This window comes from Melospiza georgiana, chromosome 2, assembly GCF_028018845.1.
Source record: "Melospiza georgiana isolate bMelGeo1 chromosome 2, bMelGeo1.pri, whole genome shotgun sequence".
NCBI lineage: Eukaryota > Metazoa > Chordata > Aves > Passeriformes > Passerellidae > Melospiza > Melospiza georgiana.
Genome location: NC_080431.1, coordinates 83,573,733 through 83,596,447, shown reverse-complemented (window position 1 = coordinate 83,596,447; position 22,715 = coordinate 83,573,733). Strand labels below are relative to the sequence as shown.

The 22,715-nt window shown below is 45.2% G+C and overlaps 1 protein-coding gene across 3 annotated transcripts in view; it reads right to left on the bottom strand.

Annotated features, from left to right (window-relative positions):
• The window catches only part of IGSF11 (immunoglobulin superfamily member 11), a 104,990-nt gene extending 87,622 nt beyond the window's left edge, over positions 1–17,368 (bottom strand). Inside the window, exon 1 of one of the 3 annotated variants that reach the window (XM_058018784.1) lies at positions 17,291–17,368. In XM_058018784.1, the coding sequence (XP_057874767.1) occupies positions 17,291–17,363 (73 nt within the window). In that variant the 5' untranslated portion in view covers positions 17,364–17,368. Of the gene's footprint in view, positions 1–7,787; positions 7,841–16,712; positions 16,958–17,290 lie in introns of those variants that run through there. The other 2 variants (XM_058018786.1, XM_058018785.1) reach the window with 2 other exon arrangements.
• Positions 17,369–22,715: the final 5,347 nt, after the last annotated feature.

Sequence of the window (22,715 nt, the reverse complement as noted above, 5' to 3'; positions counted from 1 at the left end):
TAAAGAACCTTTTCACAGAGTCTCTGAAGTCTTACACACGGTCTATTTGTATATCTGCACTGATGCACAGATACATCCACAGAGCACAACACACCCTTGTACATAATGACAAGGGGAAAAACATTGCAGTTCTCCTTGGCTGGGCCCCAAGTCAGGGCAGTTTTGTTCCTAACCTTTATCCTCATTATATATCTTGGTTCATGGTTACAGTGATAGCAAGTAATACAGCACCAACACAATGTTTTTCCCTGACAGCATCCTGAAACATCCAGAAACAAGCCCTTGTCATTCATTCCCTTCCTAGAGGTGGGGAAAGCAAGACCCAGGTGTGTGTACTCTCCACCCTGCAAGTGTAGAACAGGGCAGGATCAGACACAGCCTCACACTCCTCTACTATGCTGTGCAGGCAGCACCTCCTCCTGCCACCTGGTCTCCAAGACTGGTCAGGGAGCAAAAGCCTGATAACAGGTACAAAATGCAGCCCCTGGAGCAAGAAAGAGCAAAAGTAATCTGAAAGATTAATGGAAAACACAGCATTGTTGAGGTGGTGTGTTTCTCCACTGGAAAAAAAAATCAGAATTTTCCTATCCAAGTCCTCAGTACGGCAAAAGAAGTAAAAAAAAAAAAAATCACACAAGGCACTGCCCTGCTGCTGCTTTGCTGATGTCAACTACTGCAGAACAAAAAGGATGAGGTTGTTCAGGCACAACCAGCCTGCTGCCAGAAGACATCCCTCCAATCTCTCTGTATGCTGCAAAAAAACACAAGTTGGTACAAGATAAAAAAGCAGACCCTGCACCTTTCTACCCCATATCTATCAGTGTGCTTGTGCAATGATAACCAAAATAGCTGTGAACTCCTCCAGTGACTCGAAGCACTGCTACCCCATCTACTCACCAAACCATCTGCAGGAGGAGGCAAGGACGTGTAGTTCTTAACCATATTCTTTGTTGCTTATTTACTCTGTGTATTTGCATAAGTACTGACAGAATTTGAAGTAAAGGCCTCTTCACACACACATTCACATTCCCCCACCCCACAGACAGGACGGCTTCAGCCCCTTCATTCCCCACACTTCCAGTGGAAAAAAATGTGTGTGGGCAGGGTGGGGGGATAGTCATGAGCAGAAGCCACGATCTGACTCTGTCAGCAGATGACTTCTATTTGCACTCGTTAGCACTGCCCTAGCGTGAGCTAACACCACCCCCTCGGGTAATTTAAATTTATAAAAAAATAGAAAAGAAGGGGAAAAAAAAGCCTGTATTTCTATATTTAGGAGGTTAGGATAATCGGGGTGGAAGAGCCCATCTGTTTGGCGTTCACTCCAGCTGCTATGAATGCGGAAATTTGTCTATTTTCTTTCCTTTTGCCTGTTTTGACTTGTCCTGGCTGACTGTGAGAGAGACACAGAGAGCGTGATATATGGCCACAGCCATTTAGGTCTGCAACTGTGCACCATCCCATTGGAGTCACAGCAGAACCACTTGGCATAATCAGGGTCTTTCCCACAGGAGTGTAAAATAGTAAATAATAATTATTATTGTTGTTGTTGTTATATTATATTTTTATTGATACTATTAATAAGTCTATGTTTGTAACACCGAAGACAGAACAACACAGAAAGGCGCAAGACAAGATAAGACACATCTTAGACCTCTGTAAAAGTCAGCTTTGAGAAGGCAGCCTTGCATCTGCCACATGCTTCTTTTGGGAGATTGCCCCACATAAAACTGAATTTCTGTGGGATGCCAACTCGTCATCATTGGCACTAGCCACTGGATGGAGACATAGCCACACTTCTTCTCAAACCAACCTCTTCTGCCATTTTTGTCCCAAGGCTCTATGAAAGTGAGCTAAATTCAGAAGTGGCCTTTGATCTCCCACCTTCCTGAGCTGGCCAGGCTCTGGTCCCAAAATACTGAGGATGCAATTACTTCAAGAAGTCTCTTGATGCTGTTCCTGTCATAGACACGAGTGCCACTGTCCTTGCAAACCTAATGCAGTGCTACTTCTTTTGCTGCTAAAGACATTCCTACGGTGTGTTACAGCATGTGGCAGACTGTTGGGACCATTTGCTGTTTATCTTGTTTGGTACAGGTGACTGCTTTTTAATTTCAATGTTTCAATGTTTTAACATTCATCACTGAGGTCATAAAAGGTGCCAAGGATGAGCAATAAGTTTGGATGTATTTCATGTGATTAGTGTTCTGAAAGCCTTAGAAAGAGGAGACTGTTGGTGCAATATTCAGAATTTCACTGCCAGCTTTTCCTACAGAATCTTCTCCAGCCCTGGGGCTGAAATCACAGTGCAGTGCATGGAGGAGGACAGGTGGGTGAGGAGCATGGATCAATAAATAGGAATATATACCAGGGAATGCACAGTCCGGGCACTCCCCAGCCCTCCCTGCAGCACACAGTCCTAGCCCAGATCAAGCCCTCCTTTCTGTTGCCTGACAAACATTCCCTCACCTTCCCAACCACATGAAGCTGAAACTCTCCCACTGATTTCCATGTGTACAAGACTGGGATCTAGACCATCACCTAAAGGGCAAGCAGTGTGTAAAGAGGTCCAGAAATCCTCTCTTTGGAACCCTCCTCTTATGAGTGCAAGTTTCTTGCATATAAGCACCGATGGACATCAATGAACACATTTGGCAGCCTGGTCTTTATGGTCTGTCTGGTCTGGGTGTTGGGTGCACAGCATGGCTTGGGTGCACTTCTGATCACTGGCATGAGGAACAACACTTTACTCCTTTGACTCTCTGCTCCAAGGAGGTCATTTTAGCTCTCACAAGTCAGCAGGGACAACCTCTCTTCCTCCCACAAAACTGACTGCCTGTTTCTGCAGTTGCATCCCACACATCATCAATCACCCAGAGATGGCTCTTTCTCTTCCCAGCTTCCCAGACCACCCTCTCCTGAATTGTCTGTGCTCTTCTGATAGCTACTTCAACTCAGTAAGTTGGGCCCTGTGGCCCAGAAGCATTTGTTCCCTTGGGACACAAAGCCCCTGCACCCAGCCCTCCTCTGACAGAAGAAAAGGGTTCATGATGTTAGGTGAGGTACTCACTGCCATGTCCCACCCTCTACTACACATAAGCAACCCCGCATAGGTCAGCCCAAAGACACAAACAGGAAGAATATGAGATCTCACTGGTTCACAGACTCAAAAAAACAACTCTTTAAATGTGCCTTCAGGTAGGCCAACAAAGCATCACCTGTGTTACAGAGCTGAAGGGTGTCTCACACAGCTTCAGAAGCTGCTTTCCACAATGTACACAAAAGTTGCACACAAAAATGTTGACCTTCAGCAGCTGACATTGTTGTAGCTGTTCTTTAAGATGTTAAAGTAACTCACACTTAGGCCTTGCAGACCCAGAGAAAATTCTTCTTTCTGTGATGGACCATTTGCATTACTTTTGTCAAGCATTATTTAATATTTCCAAATTAATTTTTTCTTAGAGGGATGATAAGCCAATAAAAGTACATGGAAAATATTCTGAAATCTGAGAAATCTTAAAAGATGAAGATATAAATTAAAAAACTGAAACTAATGGCTGAGGTTTTGTTTGTTTGTTTTTCAATTCTTTATGCTATTTCATGCAATATTTAAGGGGGGGAAAAAGCACAGTGACATGTATGAGAAACTTCAAATAAACTGCCTTGTATTGGATGAAATCAGGAATACTGCAACTTAATTCAACATTTATATCATCACTCCCCCACGTTCCCCATCTGAAAGATGCAATACCCTGTAGTTGCAGATAAGGAAACAGAATTCTCTTGTATGTTCACTTTCATGAAAGATAAATTTGCTTTGTTCTCTATTTTGGTCCCTAATTCAGAAAACCACTTAAACATATGCTGAAGTTCATAATTTGCCACTCTACCACTTATGCATCTACTCAGGAATATGCCTAAAGTCAGGCATATGCACAGCACACTGCTGACTGTGGACCTTAGAGCATTCTGTTCATTTCTGCAGCTATTCTAATTTAGTGACGTAAATGTACAAGGAAGTAACACATTTTGAGCAATTTTAGGACTCACTGGCAAAAGTGAGTTTTGAACTTGCCTATCCCCACAAACAGTCTGAAAAATTATTAAAAATTAATAGCTAATTCTTTATACATTTCAGAAACTGCTTAATTCCAGCAATTACTTTGAGCTGTCAGGATAGTGAAATACTATGGCATGAACTTTCACTTTGTATCATTGCTGAGCAACCAAACCTGGAGCTGAAATGCTGCTCTCCTTCTTCGGAAACAGTTAAAAAAAACCACAACAAACCTTCTTATGAACATGTGGCATGTCAAATATTATTTGTAGAAGCTATTCAGTAAGTAATTTCAAATAAGTAAAATGCAAAGAAACCGCAGGATGTTCACAAACAATTTTCAAATAGAAATGGAAGAGGAATTCATTAAATAAATTATTTGCTATAAATTATTCACCTACCTCTAATCTTACTACCACTTAGACTATAAAATTCATGCCATAAAAGATACAGGATTCGTGCCATAAATGATACAGGATACATAATAAGGCATCATTAACTTATGCATTTCCCAGTGCTGCTATATTTTGACTGTACAGTTATATGTGCATTATTATATATTATATATATATACACATGCATTAAGACATCCTTTTGGCTTTAATGGACTTTGAGTGTAATACGTTTCTGTTTTTAAAACTAAGCTAAGGAGACCTAGTCTGATTTTAGCTTCTAAGTTGATTTTGAGCTCCAAGGCTGAAACACTCTTCAAATCTGAGAGAATAATCCCAGCTGTACTCTGAGCGAAGCCAAAATGAATGGAAGCCTTACATAGTTCACTAATTTAGTGAGATTTCCACAACTTGGGCCCATTTCACATAAATTCACAATTAGAGGTGGACACTCCTTTGTGTCTATCAACTTATGTTCACACAGTGAACATTTTCATAAAGGTGAAAGGGGTGAGGAGAAGCTGGAAGCAGATCACTGGCAGGAGACATCAGTGACCTTCTGGGACCCTCTGGCCAGCACTGGATCACAGGGTCAGCAGCATCCCCACCTGAATCTCTTTTCCCCTCTGGCAGCTGCAAGAGAAGCTGCCAGCTGTGCCCTGGCTATATGGCCAGAGGAACAAATTCCAAAAAGAAACCTAAATTACACTTTGAAAATTATTTTAGCCACAGAAACAAAATCCCAGAAAGGATTCTCACTTGTAACCAGGGATGAAGGAAGCTTTTTCTTCTTGTTTGTGTCCTGATTTGTTCTAAGTGACAGCTATATTCCACAGCTTGTTTGATCTCCAGCAGTTGTTTTATTATCTTATATCATAACTGTTTATTTTTAATTAAAAGTACAATGATTGTCATTGAATTTCTCCATTTGTGGAAAACTGATACAAGTTGTCATTCTTTGGTTGTGGAGAAAGAGAATAAAAAAGGATTCTTGCAGTCGTCAGAAGAATCTCTCAATTATCTCCTAAGCAAATTCTATTGCAGTGAGTTGCAATTAAATGCTACTCCTTACCATCCATGCACGGTTTTACACCTTGGAAAGGAAGGAAGAGTTGGTTTGGCAGAGTTTCATCATTCTGACTGGCTCATAGCAGGCTCAGTCCTTGGCTCAGTGGATGTCAGGTGCATTTGTCCAGCCCAACACTGTGGCCCTACACACGGTGTTATTACACACTGGTATTTCCACAGACCTTCTGAGTGCTTGAAAAGACCCCCAGAGGAGGCAAGAGCATGGGGTCCTCTCGCATCAGAGACCTCTTGAAGGCTCCAGTGCCAGGTCCTGACACACAAACCTCAAAGCTAAATAAGCTTTACCACAGCAGTTTCTACATCAAACACAGGGAAAATAGCTGTGGCTCTGCTGACAGGACTGCTTCCACTCTTGCTTATTGCCAACATAAATTCACATCAGCTAGGCTGTTTAAAAAGAACCTGAGGGAATTGTGTGCTTAATTCCCATAGGTATCTTATAAAATCCCAATTGTAACAGACAATGCTCTATTTTTTTCTATTTTCAGGGTGAAGCCACACCATGGGTAGAGAGTGGGTAAGGAAGAAGGGCTGCATTAGACCCAATGGAAACCAAGCTTCCCTTAAGCAGTGAAGAAAATACTTCACAATGCCTGAGGACCAGACTCACTCTTCTCTTTAGGAGTGCCCTGGCTAACACATCTCCACCACGCAGGGCAAAACTCACACAGAAACAGAACTTGAAGGCAGGACAGTCACGGCTCAGACCATCCTGCGCCTCCCAAACCAGCCCTAATCTGATCCTGATTAGCCCTGGCTGATCCTGCAGCAGAACCCAGTCAGGAAAGATTGCCTCCAAAGTGTCCTGAAGGCACAGATTATTTAAGATTGCCACCAGTGTCACACTGCACCCAGCATGTGAATAGGCAGCAAGCTGGAGGTGAGGAGGACAGATACCTTGCACACAGAGTCCCCTCACCTGCGACCCCAGGGCCACCCCTCTGGGGGCCCCAAGCAAAATATTCATCATGAAGATGGTCAATTCAAGGATGAGGGAAGAACTGCATTTGATTTAGTTGCTGCAGATTTTCTCTAGAGACTCAGAATCGACAACCACCCCTGAGCCACTGCCACAAAAACTCAGGATGAAAAGTATCCAGCAGGCCACTGATTAAATCAGTGGCCAGGCAGCATTGCCCAGTGGAGAAGGCATGGGCTGGCAGTCAGGAGATGCAGGCTCCAACCCCATGTTGGCCATGGGAGTCCTGCATGACCATGGCAAAAGCACTTCTCATCTCAGGGCCTCAGTTTTCCCCAACAGCTGCATGGCGATCTAGATAACAGGGCTGTTACCTGAGTCAGTGAAGAGAAAGATTATACAGGGATTAGCATTAAAAAAGTGGGTGGGCAGAGCGCAGCATAGAGAGGCAGGGTTGTGAAAAATACATGGGCCTCTGTCTTCATGCTCCTCATCTCTTTCCACAAAGTGGTTACTAAAAGCAAAAATAGTATGCTCTCCCTACAAAAGCAGCACACAGCAGACACATATATTTAGATCACTGTGAAATAAATACTGACTTTTGTCCAAGGTAGGAAAAAGGTACCCTGTGCTACAGAGAGGAAGAAAGACAAAGACGACTGAAGTCACCCTGAAGCAAGAAAAAGGAAAGAGTACAGACCTCTGGGACAGATTCAGCTGTGGTATAAACATGGATGTTAGCCATATTCAAAAAGGTCAGGAATAAATGACAAAGCTCTCACGAGCCTGACCTGGAGGTCCATCAGGTGCTAGATGTGTACAGGACAAGCACTCATCTTCCTGCATGTCAAACGAGTAATTTCAAATCCCCAAATAAATGGTAGGACACTGCAGCAGAAACAACCCTCAGGAAGGACAGGACAGAACACCTTTTCAGTAATTTTATTTTGCAGTTTTTTAGGCTTGCATAGCTATCCCCCTTGCCCAGCTGAGGATGTCACATGCTGCTTTTCCTCTCCCAGGAGACATCAATCTGTCACCAGGGCCACTCTCTCGACACTATCCCCCAACATGTGTTCTCTACCCCTCTGCTTGCTCAGAGCACAGAAATGACAGAACAGAAACCCAGTGGCAGCAGGTGGGAATGGAGCCCACATCCCCTAATCCCAGTGCTCTCAGCCAAAAAAAAAAAAAAAAAAAGGAAAAAGCAAAAAATAAAGAGCTCCCCCGATCCCCTGGTTTTTCCCTTACATGCATAGCATCACTGCTGCTGAATTGCAGCCTCAGAGCAAGGAAAGAAAGAGGCCCAAAAGGCAGCTAGGAAACCCACCGTCCATTGGCTTCCCTCCACACGAGGCGATCGGACTCCTTCTGCTGCAGTGCCTTGGCAAGCACACCTCTCTCTGACTCAGCACCTCGCCGGCACCTCCTGTCAATTATTCCCACAAACTGCTGACGCCGGAAGGGCTATTTGCAATTAGGATGCAACACAAGCCGGTGGCGGTGGGATGCCTCAGCTCCCCCCCTTCACCTGCAACGGTGCCCTCGCTGTGAGCCCTCTGGCTCGGGGCTGGAGCGAGGGTGAACCTGTGGGGGACGGGGCACGTAGTGCAGCAGGGCTGGAGGATGGGGACCAGGGGGTGGGGGAAGCCTGCCTGTGCTGTACCTATTCTGTGCATAAACAGACAACTGCTGTCAATGTGGCAGCTGAAATGAAGTCTTGCAAAAAAAAAAAAAAAAAAGGCAAAAAAAAGGCAAAACAGCCACTGGGAATAAGGGCGAGAGCAGCGAGAACAGATGAAACTATGCAGAAAAGCTACAGGAGAGCTAGCAGGAGCATTCCCCAAAGAACAAGCAAAGCACAGCCTTGCTGCAGCTCCTGCAGCTGAGATGCACAAGCCTGCTCTCCCTGTCCGAGGCATTTCCAGCACAGAGAGGGAGGCGCTGATTGCGGATGAGTCCCGTAATAAGGGCCCAGGGCGCAGCAGCTGTTTCAGGGGCAAAAGGAAGGGCTGCCCTTGACAAGCCAAGGACATGACGATTCTGCAGACAGACTGAGGCCATTCTGTCCCTCTGCCAAGTAGCCAAGGTCCTTCCAACCTCTCCTAGTAACTAGCTCACATAGTCAGAAAGCCAAGCAGGTCTGCACATGAGCAGCTCCACAAACCATGGAGATGTTCAGACAATAATCCCCATCAAACAGTGAAGATGAACCACACAGTTATGGAAGCAGCCCAGAAATCACACACGCTCAGCAATGCCCTGCAGAAGCCCTCCATCATCTTCTGCTCCATTAAAGCAACCCGTCTTCCTCCCATCCCTGTCTCCTTCCCTGGTCATGGGGAGCACCAGGCGCCCTTCACTGCCACAGGCAGTGAGAGGCAGCAGAGTGAGTGATGCACTCCATGCAGGAAATCCTAGGGACCCTTTTACCAAGAAGCAGGGCTGCATTTGCTGAGATATCACCTCTAAACCAAACATCTTGGAGTGCAGCTAATGCTGATAGACCACATGGGAGCACAGATCAGAGCAGGTGGTGTGGAGCTGGAGCAAAAACTCCAAGAAGCACTTTGGGTTCAATGCAGTGAACCAGTCCCTACAACATGATGCAACTACCTCTTTTTGCAGCCATATCAACCAACACAGTGTCCAACATGCCTTGCAGTCTGTGTGCCCACAGCTGCAGAATTCATCACAGACTCATGCCCTGCCTGGAAATCCAGTGTGGGTAAAGAAGCAGAGACATCAAACTGCAGAATGGGTGATATACAAATCTCATCTAGATAGCTAAGGCTGAAAAGGGAGAAAAGTTAACTAAAAAAACTCTCACTAAAGCAACCTGTATTTCCCAACGGCCTCCTGATCAGGTAAAGAATATCAACTGCACTGTGTGGAGTGAGAGCAAAGGAACAAAGTCAAAGAAAACAGAAAAAAAAATAGTGACTTCAGCAACATGTGCAGGAATTAGCTAAGAGTCACAGCAGGCTACAATTCTGCAGCGTCTAAAAGAGCGTAGGTAGGACTTGGAACAACCTGTCCCAGCACACTTAGAAGCTAAAACCCTGCAATGATCTAAAGATACAAAGTAACAGTGACTGCTACACAATCAAATTTAACATCCCTGTGAGGAACACAGTAGCTGAATTTTGCATTGCGCCTCTTACATGTTAGAAAAAACAATTAGAAGCAGAAAGGCTCAAAACAGCCTAACTCCAAAAGCAGTGGAACTGAAATTGTTACATTTTACAGTGGTGTGCGGAAGCAATCTCAGCATCATCACTGAGAAGGTACTCAGTGCTCTAAACAAAAAACTGCTGAGAAGCAAGAGAACACACTGTATGGCCAAACAACAGAAACAAGAAGTGATTCAGTCTAAACAGTTACCTCATAAAATGGTAGATAGGACTGAAAACAATACTGAAGGCCAAGTGCAAAAGCCAAAACCCAATCACTTCAGTACATTTAAGAGACAAGTCCAGAAGTGCAGAACAGCCGAAGAAAAATTTCTCAAGTGGTTGTAACTAGCAAAGACCAGCAAACTCTTGCTAGGTCAGGTGGTTCTTGAAATTGGTGTGCTCTTCATAAGGGAGCTACAGGCTAACCTGGAAGTGTCAGCAGGGTTTGGTTAAACCAGCCCAGTGCCCTAAGCCCATAAAAGTACACAATAAGGGACAAACCAAGCTCTGGGGAACTTGTGGCCCTGCAATCCACTCTAATTTTGGAAGGAAAAGGACAGTACTAAGTAATTAATTTTCTGTCACTTCAAAGTGCACCTGCTAAACTGTTCTGGGCAGGATGCCAGTCCACTGCCAGACCTGTCCCCTGCTTGCCTGGTGTGGGAACTCCTCCCCGGGCCTTGCCCCAGTGGGGTTCAGGCCAGCTGAGGTCAGGTTGAGTCAAGAGCTGCTGCCCCACTCCTCAGTGTCCAGGCTCAGAGGCATGGGAGCCCCTCTCCCCCTGCCCTTGCTCTGGCCCTGATTACAAGGGATTACCCCCAGGTTTCTAACCAGTTCTGGGGTGGTTTAATCTATTCCTTAATATCTGGAAGAGAGACAGGAAGCTGGCAAAGTGATTTGGGCTGGCTGAGACAAAAGAAGATTGAGAGAGACTTCCAAGGGATCTGACAAAGCTGAGCAAGTGGGCAGCGTAATGCAGGATGAAATTCAACATTACCAAACAGACAGTAATAAGAACTTGAGAGAATAATCTGAACTACTCATATACCATGGGGCTCTAATTCAAATGTAATCGCTTGAGAAAAATATCTTGGTATCACTGTGAACGGCTCAATGAAAACATCTGTTCAACATACAACAGTGGTCAAAGAAGCTAGCAAGCTGTCAGGGTGTCTAAAGGCAGAGGCTGAAAAGAAGGACGCTGGAAGTATTCTAATGCCACCAGGAACACTGAAAGTGCACCCTCAGCTGGAATTGCTGGGGTTACTTCTGCATGGCACATTTGAAAATGCAGAAGGCACAGAAAGGTTTCATCATTCATCAATCAAAAACACTTAATGGACAAACACTGTTAAAATTGGGACAATTTAACTTGGAGATGAGTTAAATAGAAATAAATTATCAAATGAGAATGAAGAAGTGAAACAGATAAATCTCTGTGAGTTTTGTTTGCTTGTGGGCTTTTTGTGTTTGCTTGTTTTTTCAAGAGAAAAAAAGAAAGGTTGTTTAGCATAACTGAAGAGCAGAAAACACGACCAGACATAGGGAAAATATTGTCATTTTCCTTTTCTGGTTTTACTTTTTCTACTCCTCCTAAGCACAGACAATAATTAACTACCAAGAATGATTACCCCATGTCATAGTCAAGTCAAGAACTCAGCAGAAATCACAGAGGCCCATGCATTTATAAGGATACTGGGAACATCCACAGATACATCAGGTAGAACAAAAAAAACCCAAAAATAGAATGAAAAAAGCATAACATCACTATACCCTCATGCTTCCAGGCACTAGCCAACTTCTAATTAGTGGGGATTAGGAAGTAATCCCCCCAGTGGGCCTGCAGAGAGGGTGTGCCAGCCCACTTGCTCCTGGCAGAGATGTTAATGGTCTGGGCAGAGGGAGAGCTGAGCCTGCAGCCCACCCACAGCCCCTCAGCTCGGGAGGCCGAGGGCTTGGTGCATCCTGGGCCACTGCACACCCACCCTGCTGGACACCAGCTCAGGACATGGCCCAGGGGGCTCGCTCAGCCCAGCTCAACCGGGCCCCTGGCAAGGGAGAAGTTTTACATCTGCTGCTTTGCAAGCTGGGGGGCTTGCCTGAGGAAGGGGAGGAGATGGATGCTTTATTCACTCTGCATTGGTAGAAGGAGTACATGACTTAATTCATTTTATGGCAAGGAAGTGGAGTGTGCTCATACCCTAGAATTAAGAGAAAATTGGGTTTTGTAGGCATTGAAGTCCAGAGCAATGCATACACCAGCCTATTCCTAGGACAACTTGTAGCACAGACATGACACCAGACTCCCCTTTGCTAAATGTTTGACACCAGTTTATCACTGAGGAGGTTTTGGCATCTCCCATTGGAGCATCCAGATTTGGCCATGGCAGCAGAGACCAATGGGCTGACCTGGCCCAGGACTGCCTAGACAGGCTGCTGCAGAAATGCACCACAGATTGTAAACAGGGTGTCATTGCCTCCCCACAAACAACACTCCTGGCTTCAACATTCCTGGTAAAATCAAAGCCCAGAGGTAACTTGAGTAAGTGGAGTTCAGATGCTGGCTTTCTCCTGCTGATGCTTGTGAAGCAAAAGCTCATGTTCTCATAGCTACGTTGGCTCATGAGAGTATGAGAAAATAACTGCACAAGTTTTTGTCCCTAAATAAGCAATCTGATGAGCATAATACCAAAATTACACTTGAAATTAGCTTCATGCAGAGATGCAAATGTACAAGTACTGCTATGCTGCCAGGAGGAGAGCTGTGGCTCTGCACATGCACAAATAATAAGGGACTGAGCTCAACCTGCTAGTCCTGTTCTGATTTCTCCAGTGACTGTTCCAGAAGGAGAAACAAATATTAACAAATATTTGCTGTATTTCTTAAATAGAAGCTTGACTTTTTCAGTACAATGCTCTACAGCACAATGAATAAGGAAAGGACAAGAGCAGTGCACGTGTACATGGTGTTTGCATACATGTGTCAAGATGGCAAAAATAATGGGCAAAGACTGTGCACAGGTATGACCAATTGCTGCAAGTTGGTTTTTATCTCTTTTAAATGCCCTGCAAAAATAAAAAAGCAGCAACCACTAAAGCTTTACTGAAGTTACTTCCACTAAACCAAAACTTATCAAACATGGGATTTTTTGTAAAATCATAACTGCGTTTCAAAAGAAAAACAGGGAGGAAAAAAAATCAAAAATGTAGAAACATTCAGTTTAAGCATCTTTGGTATGAAAAATTTTGACTTTTCACATCAAAATATCTTTTTGCTTAGAGTACTTCCTTGTATTATGACAATACCACTCCACAAAGAGACAAAATATCAGTGTCCTAAGATGGAATTTATCTCAAAAATTTCCTTTTAAAATCATCAAAGCATTTGACTTCCACTTCCATTTAGAATGAAGCCAAATTCCTCAATTCTGATGAAATAGAGCAGCCCAGTTCATGCAGTGAAAAAAAAGGCAGGAGCCAGGACACAAATGACCTCCAAAACCAAAGAGATGAAAACTTCTAAGAAAAAAAAAAAAACCAACAAAAAACCCCTTAAAAGTTCACTCTGCACAGTAAAAAATGTTGTGCTTTCTCCCTGGTGCACAAGGCATGAAACAGTTGCAAGAATAAAGTAGGGAGGCATATGACCAGGAGCCCTGTAATTGTGACTTCTCTAAAGGAGAGGCTGGGCAAATGTCCTAACTGACAGCAAGAAAATAATTTAATCTCTGTACACATCAGTTTTCCATGCTGTAAATCAAACTGACTTCTCTCACAAAGTAAGTTTGGAGACTCTCAATTAGGTAATGTTTATAAATAACTGTGCAAACACAGGGTAGTAATAACCAGAGAACTGTCTTTGCTACATTGCTGTCTGTTAAACAACCAGGAGCTAAATTTTTCTCTGAACACTTACAAAAGGGAAGGCAGCATTAATGCTCCACAAGGAGGAAACTACAAAGAACAGATTTTCAGTGCATGCACTTCTCCTTGAAATAAACTGTGTTAAAAGCACTTTACTTAAAAAGCACGATGATAGTAGCATCCTGCTAAATATAGATGACTCACCACAATTTAGTAGTGAACATCCCTAAAGAGGACCATTACATTATTGCTTAACCTGCTGCATAAATTTAAGCATCCTCCTGTGGTTACAGTTTGTTCCAAGACACTCAAGACTACTACCAGCATCCACTGACCTTCAGTGGGTCACAAGGTCTCTCTGAGTTTTGCCTTCTCCATCTGTACTATTGGTATAAGAATAAAAACACTACTCTCGCAAGAAGGCAGGAAAAATAATTCCTAAGTTTCCTAAGTTAAGGAGTCGTTTATACCATACTTTGTATATCCATATTACTACTGAGCAACTAAATATAGCTGCTCCTGAGGCACTCTGAGATCCCTTGAGAACAGAATCTTATAAAAAGAAAATTGCAGTTTAGGCAATACTGAAGAAACAGAGATAAAGAATTGGTTTCCAAAATAAGGGAACGATGCCCACTTCAAGAAGAAGTAGTTAATGCATCTGTGCCTACCGCTGGGGACCAAGGTCAGGTCACGAGCAAAATGATTTATCTACACGTCACAAAACCACACAGCTTGACACAAATGGCAATCTGTTCCAAAAAAACACTGCAAAAGCATGGAAGGGCAAGGGACTGACACAGTACTCCCTTTCTAGGGCTGAGGACCTGGTGCAGGGCTGGGAAGCACGGGTGGGTAGGACAAGGGTGCTGCAAGGCCAAAGACTTTCAGCTGTAAGAACCTCAGACCGACAGGAGGGCGACTCCAACAAGTCATGTGAGGAGTTGTAGACCTGCTGTTGCATTAATCCACCACAGCCAGGCACCCTCACCCCCTGCTCTTGCAAGATCCATCTGCAGTGGACTGTAACACACTGAAATCTCACCTGTTGCAGTTCTGTGTCACAGGATCCAAACACCAGGCAGTTAAAAAACACGTCAGCTCTGCACTCTGACTGTACCCGATGTGTGATTTCTACCACATTTGACAATTTGCGGGATGCTATTTCTGGAGACATAGGAGGATTGATTAGCAATCCCAGGTTTCGTTTCAAAGCTCTAAAGAGAATTCCCTCCTATCTTTCCCTAGATTCCTCCTTGGAAAATATTATTTCCACAACAAATTATTATGGTTATAATGTTTTAGAGGGAAAACATAGATGCTGCTCTTGGCCCAGGACATTAACATGGATATAATAGGCCCAGAAAATGGGCAACTAGCACCAGTTACAAAGGATAATTGTTATTCTACAAATTGCAAAGCAACATAAGAAAATGGCTCTATAATAATTGACTTAAATATCACTATGAAGTCTAATTTTATTTTATTGTAGGTATAAAGTGTGAGAATCATGAAATGACCTCCAAAGTCTTTTTTCCCCCAACAACTTTCATTTTCTTGGCATTAAGTATTTTGCCTGATTATACACTCTTACAGTTTCAGATCCTTCTGTTAAATCTTATTTTTAATTTAGGAATCACTTTGCATATGACCCCTCATTTTCTTCTATCTTCTAAACCAGTCTAAAATCTCAAAAATGGGGAAAAAATTTAAAAATCACTCTTCCTAACCATACTTGGCAGCCCAGAGTAGAAACACACTTACTAATCTTCTGCAAATGTTGTTTAGAAAAAACTGTCCCAATTTAATTTCAGCTTTCCTGGGTGTATGTCGGTTCCTTATCCCTTAGAGTGTTTTCTTTTCAAACTCAAGAACCACCAAAAAATATGGCAGTGTTGTGTTCCACAAAAATAACTGTGTACCACAGCTATTTTCATCTACCACCATCTTCTAAAGACTTTTCCTAAGACAAAATGAAAAAAAAAAAAAAAGCCAAGCTTGAGATATAGGTGTTTCGTTCAGGTAACTATGAAGTCTTAAAGGAAATTGCAAGAAAAACCATTACACTATTGGAGATAAATATTTCATGGAAAAGGGTGTTTTCACACCTAGTTCTGTCCAATGTCACTGTCCCCGTGTGCCCTCAACAAAAAAAAAAAAAAAAAGTAAATATTCAGTCAGTGCTTAAAAGGATGATTAAATATCCCTTCAATTTTAACCTTATATCTGATTAGTGTTGTATGTTTTTGCAGTGACATCATGTCAACAGGACTTCACCACTTATATGCCTTTAACTGGAGCAAGTCCAGTAACTCCATAGACATTTACACCTTTGCAATGACTGCAGGCAAAAAAAACCTGTAGCACTGAGAACCTGAAAATAATTGAACTTGCTTTCCAAATTGGAAAAAGGAAGAAAAGCAAATCAATAGTGTGAAGTATGAAAGCTGAGATTATTTCCTTCAACTTAATGCTAGTAAACTTTATTTTTTTTTTCATAATTCATCTCTTTGAAGTCAGCAGATGCAATTTCCAGTTAATGCATGAGACTCAGACTCCCAAACATTTTCTGAGGACAGGAATGCAGGGTGCATTTGAGGCTGAGGCATTTGTGAAAGTTCATTTATCCATCACAAGATTTGTTTCTAACCAAGCCCGGGGTAGAGGGGAAAGCCTGCTGTGCCTTGCAGGGCAGTGAGAGCTCAGCACAGCCACCCAAGCAGCAGACTCCACCCATATCCCGACTGTGAGGAGGTTTAATCTCGACCTTGCTGAGACATCTCTGGTCCTCTCATGGGAGATCCCATCATTTCTTACTGTCCTCCCTCTGTCTCAGGGACCTCTTGCAGCAAGTTTCCCAGTTTCCCAGCAGTGAAGGTGGCCCAACTATCTCAAAGCTGTGAGCTGCTCACTGCTGAGCTGAGCTCTGCAAAACTGCTTAGCGAGTGTCTGCATTAAAGGTCAGACCTTAAGAAAATTGCCATGTGGACCTCTGTAAACCATAACCAAGCGGGCTGCTCTAAAGTTTAGCATTACTTGAAAGGAGGCATTGCCACCTGATCAACAGATGAGCCTGAGCATCTTGCACTTGGTAGCTTCTTCTGCTGCCCTTAATGCAGCACCTCCTGGTGCTCCCCGGCAATGCACTAAGCGATGTGAGTAGCATCTGTCATACGCAATTTGTTTCCTCTCCGCACAGAGACCAGGGAACACACCTTATTTTGGAAGGGCTATAGGGGGCGGGAGGTGCTGGAGTCTCCACGTCCCCGGGGGCAGGCACGTATCTCAGAGCTGAAGCGGTGCGCCGTGTGCCTGGAAGGAGGAGGCAGAGGAGAGGATGGGGGGGACACAGGGGGCTCCGAGCAGCCTGTCACCATCTCTGCGGAAAGTTCCCTGCTGCCTCAGGGCCTGAGGGATAGACCAGAGTTTTCCACACAGGTGAGCTTACCAAGGGGCTAGGCCCAGACAACTGAGCATAACGTGAAGCCCAGTTTCAAGCAAGTTTTACGGCACGGTAAAAAATAAATTAAATAAAATATGTATATATAAGAATAGAAGGAAGGATGGTGCAGCGGAGGCAGCAGAAGGAGCCGAGCAGAGCAGCGCTCCTTCCCCACGCCTGCCTGCAAAAGCGCTCGCCCGCCGCCGCATTCCCGAGCATCCCCGGCGGGACCGCAATCAAAACTTCCCCACGCGCGGGGCACCGCCGTGGCACCTGCGGCGGCGACCCCGCGGCCGCAGGGCGATGCCCCGTGCCGGGCGCCGCGCCCCGCTCCGCCCGTGCAGCACTCACCTCTCAGGGCCAGGAGCGCGGCCAGGGCTGCCGGCACCCACCTCCCGCCGCCGCCGGGGCGCCGCCGCGTCATGCCGGGCCGGGCGAGGGGCGCGGAGCGGGCCGCCGAGCCCTGCCTTTGCCCGCCGCCGCCGCAGGTGCCGCCGCCGGTGGTGCCGCCGCCGTCCCGGGACCGCCCGCTCGCGGCGAGGCTCCGCCGTGCCCCAAGCCCCGGTCGCCCGGGGAGGGCGGCAGGCGCGGCGGCCGGACCGAGAGCGCAGCCTGGCGGCCCCGAGCCGCCCCCGCAACCCGCCGGGCTGCGGCTGTCACCCCCCGCGCGGCACCGTCCCGGCGCGCAGCGGCACGTCCCACCACCCTCCTCCTCTCTCCGCGCAAATTGGGGGTTCCCCCCTCCTCCCCTTCCCCGCCAACCCGATGCCGCCGCATCCGTAGGGATGCTACACGGGCCAGGGCGTGGAGGTGCGGTCCAGCGCAGAGCTGGGGACTGCCCCCCCACCGCTCCTCCGGATCATCGCGGCAGCGTGGGGGCTTCTTCTTTCCGGAGCCTGCCTACAGCTGCATTGAAGACGGCAGCGGCAGCGCACAGTAAAATATTTGGGATGGTCTGCATGGGACTGGTCACCGCTGCAGCGCACGGTATAAACACTGCAAAGGTATGAACCACCCTAACTCCGCCATGCAGGAGCCTGGGAAACACGAGCATTCCGCACTCCTGTAAAACCGACCAAGGTATCTCCAAAGGGTGTGAGGCAGGTCTCGGAGTTGGGGAACTGCAATACTGTGTAACGCAGGAATCGCCAACAAGTTGTGTCACAAGCTTAAGTCAGTGCAGTTCTTAAGGCTGCGCAGAAAAATTAATCAGTTGAAAATCAGCACACATCAAGTGTATGTAGAGGGTAGAAAAGGAGAAAGGGAACCCTTTATGAATTTAGGATGAGCTTGTGGGGAAAGGAACAAGCAGAAAGCTTACACAGAATGACTCCTCGTGCACAGCCAGCTCCCTGTTCAAGTCTGATCATGGTAGTTTTACTTTGTGAAAATAAGCAGTTTGACAAGGAAAACTCTCTAACAATTCTGTCAAATGTCCAATTGCTTAATTCCCTCACTCAACGTTTCCTCCCCAGCAAAGCACAGCTATGCAGCCTTTGCATCCTGCAGGCAGCAAATCCATCTTGTCATGCTTCTCCCCACCTCCAGTCACAGTCCCTGGGAGCATCCCCCTGCCCCCTGCCCAGACTACCCTATTGCTCAGCACTGTTCAGGTTTCTGCCTCCCCAGTTGCCTCAAAAGGTCCTCTGACCCTTTACATGGCTTCACTACCCCTGTGAAGAGGGGTGGGGGAGAGCTGCACCCAGGAGTGAAGATGGCAAGGAAAGGTCTCAGGGGTAGAAAAACATAAATTTCTTTAAGAACCATGCAAAAAAGCAAGCTGGTGCCCATAACAACAGTATGTGGAAAGCTAACTACCATTTCACCAGCCTTGGTTAGCCTAGGTTAAGCTCTGCCTTGGACAGCATCAAGCTTTGGCAAACTTCTATCAGAGGACTAGGTAAAAATGTCACCCCAGCAGTCCAGGTTTACCATTTATCTTGGTTCTGAAATAAAACTACTAACTCTGTTTACAAGGAGCAATGGTTGACCTACCCTTATCAGGCAGCAAAATTGCTCACTGCCACATGGGCTGGGATTTCATTCAGCAAGTGGTGGCTCAGAAAGTCGAGAAGGCATCACATGGTGACTCAGGGGATGTACCCTTTAGTCTTTTCAGGTTGGTCTGGTGCCTGCTGCATGTTCTCCAACATCAAACCTGATGAGGCAGGTGTTCTGACAGCTCTAGCACTCTAGCAAAGCACCCTCCACCCCAGCCCTGCCATGGGCAGGCAGACTTAAAGAGGGTTTTGCTCCATTAAGGAGCCAGCTCTTGGCAAAGGCTCAAGCAGCTGAAGCATAACGCTTCAGAAAAGCATTGAAGGGAGAGCCATAGCCCAGCTGTTCCCCTCATTCTGTGGCAATATGGGAATTGAAGTTTTCTCAGACTCTCTCAGATTGCTTCTCTTTTCTCCAGCTGACTTGCTGCATTTTTCATCAAGCAAAAGGACAAAGGAAAATGATGATTTTATGATCAGAAGCAGTTCCAGGAAACCTCCATCCTTGTGCATACACACAGTGACCACCTTGAGGAATACAACGAGTATGTCCACACATTCACTTACAATGAAGGCCCATGAATGTTTCTTGCCAAACATAACCTCCTTCAGCAAACTCAAGGGCAGAGAGCACAGAGCATATTTGGCACAGTGGCCTGCCACTGCCCTTACTCCTGCAGATCACTTCCAAGAAAGAAAAGATGCAAAGACAAATCAAGTGAAAACAAGAAAAATTGCATATTCTCCCTAGGACTGCCGCACTGCCTTCCTGATCTGCCAAGACTTGGAAGCTGTCTTGACCTAATGGAAATAAGTGTGTTTTTTAGTATAAGGACACAGAGCATTTAGCAAATGCCATCCCAGCTCACTTTGGACTGTTCCTTGCATCCTGCTGTGCATCAGCTGGCAGGTAAACAGCAAAGATCAGTTCACCCTCTACAGTAAATGAATTAATGTGCTTCCTAAAAAGTGCAGTGAGCATAATGTGAACTGAGAGCCTGGTGGTCAGAGAAAGCATTTCTGCCCAAAATGGACCCAAATGACTCCCTCCTGATGCAAGCTGCTAGGATCAGGGAGCATTTTAATCAGCTTTCAGACCTGGTCATCGGCAGCAGATACTGTACCATACCTACAAACCACAGTGACACAGCAAGTGACTTCAGCTGCTTCTTGTAGCAACTGCAAGAACAATCTGTGGCCACACTCCAGAAGGATGGAGCAGCCACAGGGAATAATAATCTTCAGATGCACCAGTCAGTCCTCTCACTCTGGCTCCCTCTTCACCTTATCACCACTTCCAAAAATAGGTTGCAGATTGTACAGAAAGGACGTGGCTGAGGAGATACTGTTCCTGGAACTCTGAATTTCTACTTCAGCTGTCCTTGAGCCTCCACAAAATATTAGACTTATGCCAACCATTTATCCAGAGAGTGCAGCACACTCCAGCCTGTTGGACACTAGAGCTATGAGCACAGATATTTGCTGCTCTAGCAGTCCATTTTCCCACCAGTGAGTGTCTATACCTCTTCCTCGGCATCGATGGAGTAGTACATCATGGACAGAGGAGATGTGCTTTGCCATATCCCAGGCTACATTGCTCAGAAAAACACACAAGGATCCTTTAACTGAAGAGCTAAGATACTTCCAAGATTGTGCATGTTAGGCTGGACAAGGATAGAAAAAAAAAAAGAAAAATAAAAAAAGAAAGAAAGAAACCACTCCCACCTTCTTCTTTTGAAAGAATTATGATAAGTAATGTAATTCTCATGTCTCAATGAAAAACATCTCTGTGAGTCAAATTTGAAAAGAAAGCTTTTTTCCAGGATGATGCTACTTTTTTCCCCCCTTTTGCCTTAACATGGCTCTAAAAATCCAGTGGGGATGCAGTTGGGTTCAAGGGCTCCAATAGATGCCAGGTCTTACATCACCATTGCTGTCTCCCAGCTTGTTACTGGGTTATCTATTGTCAGATGGAAATTTATTGAAGGTGACATTGCTTACAAATTGATCAAAATCAGCTTCAGTGAGGTGTCCTTCCAAGATATAAAAAGATGGATAAAATTCACTCAGTTGATCATTAATAACTTCAGTCTGTGAAATTGGTTATCTCCCTTTGACAGACGAAATAGAGTTTGCAGATTGAACTGTTTTAATCCTATCTGAGAAGAAATATGACAGCCCTTCAAATATATACCCAATTAACTATGTCTCTACCTTTTCAATAAAACTAATTCAAACAAAGCCCTGGGTTTATTTTGCTGAACACCTGTGTATAAAAAACAGAGGTCACTAAATAGAAGAAAAAACAGTGATAACCCTGTCAACTCATCTATCACAGGTTTTTTTTCTTACTGACCACAGGACTGGTTATGTGGGAATTCTGTCCCAAGTGTAAAGGTTTGTGCTTTTGAAAGCCTGCATAGTGGAACAAGCAGGAGCATCAGGAGGGAGATGTGCCCTCACCGTCCAGCACCAGGTGCAGTCCAGTGCAGGTGCTGTGTATCCAATGCATGGCCAGCATAGGCTTTTGGGTGAGCCCTGTCCATGTGTTGGTCAGGATAACCTGATCCCTGGCACAGCAATGGCCTATGCTTGCAAGTCAGCCACATAGGGAGACCACAGGAATATCTGAGGGAAACCAGCCCTGAAACAACAAGCAGATTTCCACACTCCTTCAATGCCAGATGGCAGGAGCGGATGTGTCCATGGAAACCCGGGTGGATTAGGCATACCTTCAAACTTCTCAGCACTCATGTAGGCCATTGCATTGTTTCTTTCTGCAAGGCCACTTTGACCCACACATCAAGAGCCATCTCTCTCTGCTGTCCCCACTAGACCAGCTGATGTAGCTGAAAATACCAACAACGCGTTTGGGCACATTGACCTAAAGAAGAGCTTCCATGCTTGAAAACTAATCTGTTTTTTTCCTTATTACATCTGCTGGTCTAATAAAAGATATTGCAGTTTTCTGCATTTCTTAACTCTCTGATGTTCATTAGCAACTAGTAACCGCACATAATGTTTTTTTCAGCCACTTACTTGCTTTTCCAATGAGGAGTGAAAATGGATAAGGAATTCAGAAACACAAGAGGCTCAAATCCTTGTGCCAGTGGACATATGGCCACTTCTTTTAATTTTGATATCACTAATGGTGTCTGTATCCAAAACTTGCAAAAATAACTTTTAATTCACAAAGTTACCCACAAAAGCCATAGATATCTCACATAGTGGTGAAAACCCTTGGGATATACAGGACAGTTTGAGGGAACAGGACAGGAAGATCCACATGCAGCAAACACCAGCTTTCCAAGCTCATGGAGCAGTGTAGGTATCTCTCCAACACCTTCAGGGCTGTTCCCAGTTCCAGATGGTTGCTTGGCTCAGGGACCACAGCAGTGTCTATGTTACTCTGCAGCTGAGCAAAGCATCTGTCTTGGACTGATGGAAGAGAAAGTTCAGATCTTTGGCATCCACAGTGCAATGTACCCATGGATGAGACAGGTGACCTATGCAATGATGAGGGGGATACATGTTACTGGCCTAAAGGTCAGTTTGGGCAAGGTTTCTCCCCTCTAAAGCATGATGGTACTTATTACCACCACACTGAAATGGCTGTTAAATACACCTCAACCCTCTCCTCAGTGTTTTCATGGGAGAAATGTTCAGCATCTTCTGAGTCTGACTTAATCCTTCAACACAGGGAGCCAATGGCATCCCAAGGGTGACTCCTACAAAATCTCAGCAGCCACGTGGCAGCAGATGTCATCTTCTGTTTAGAA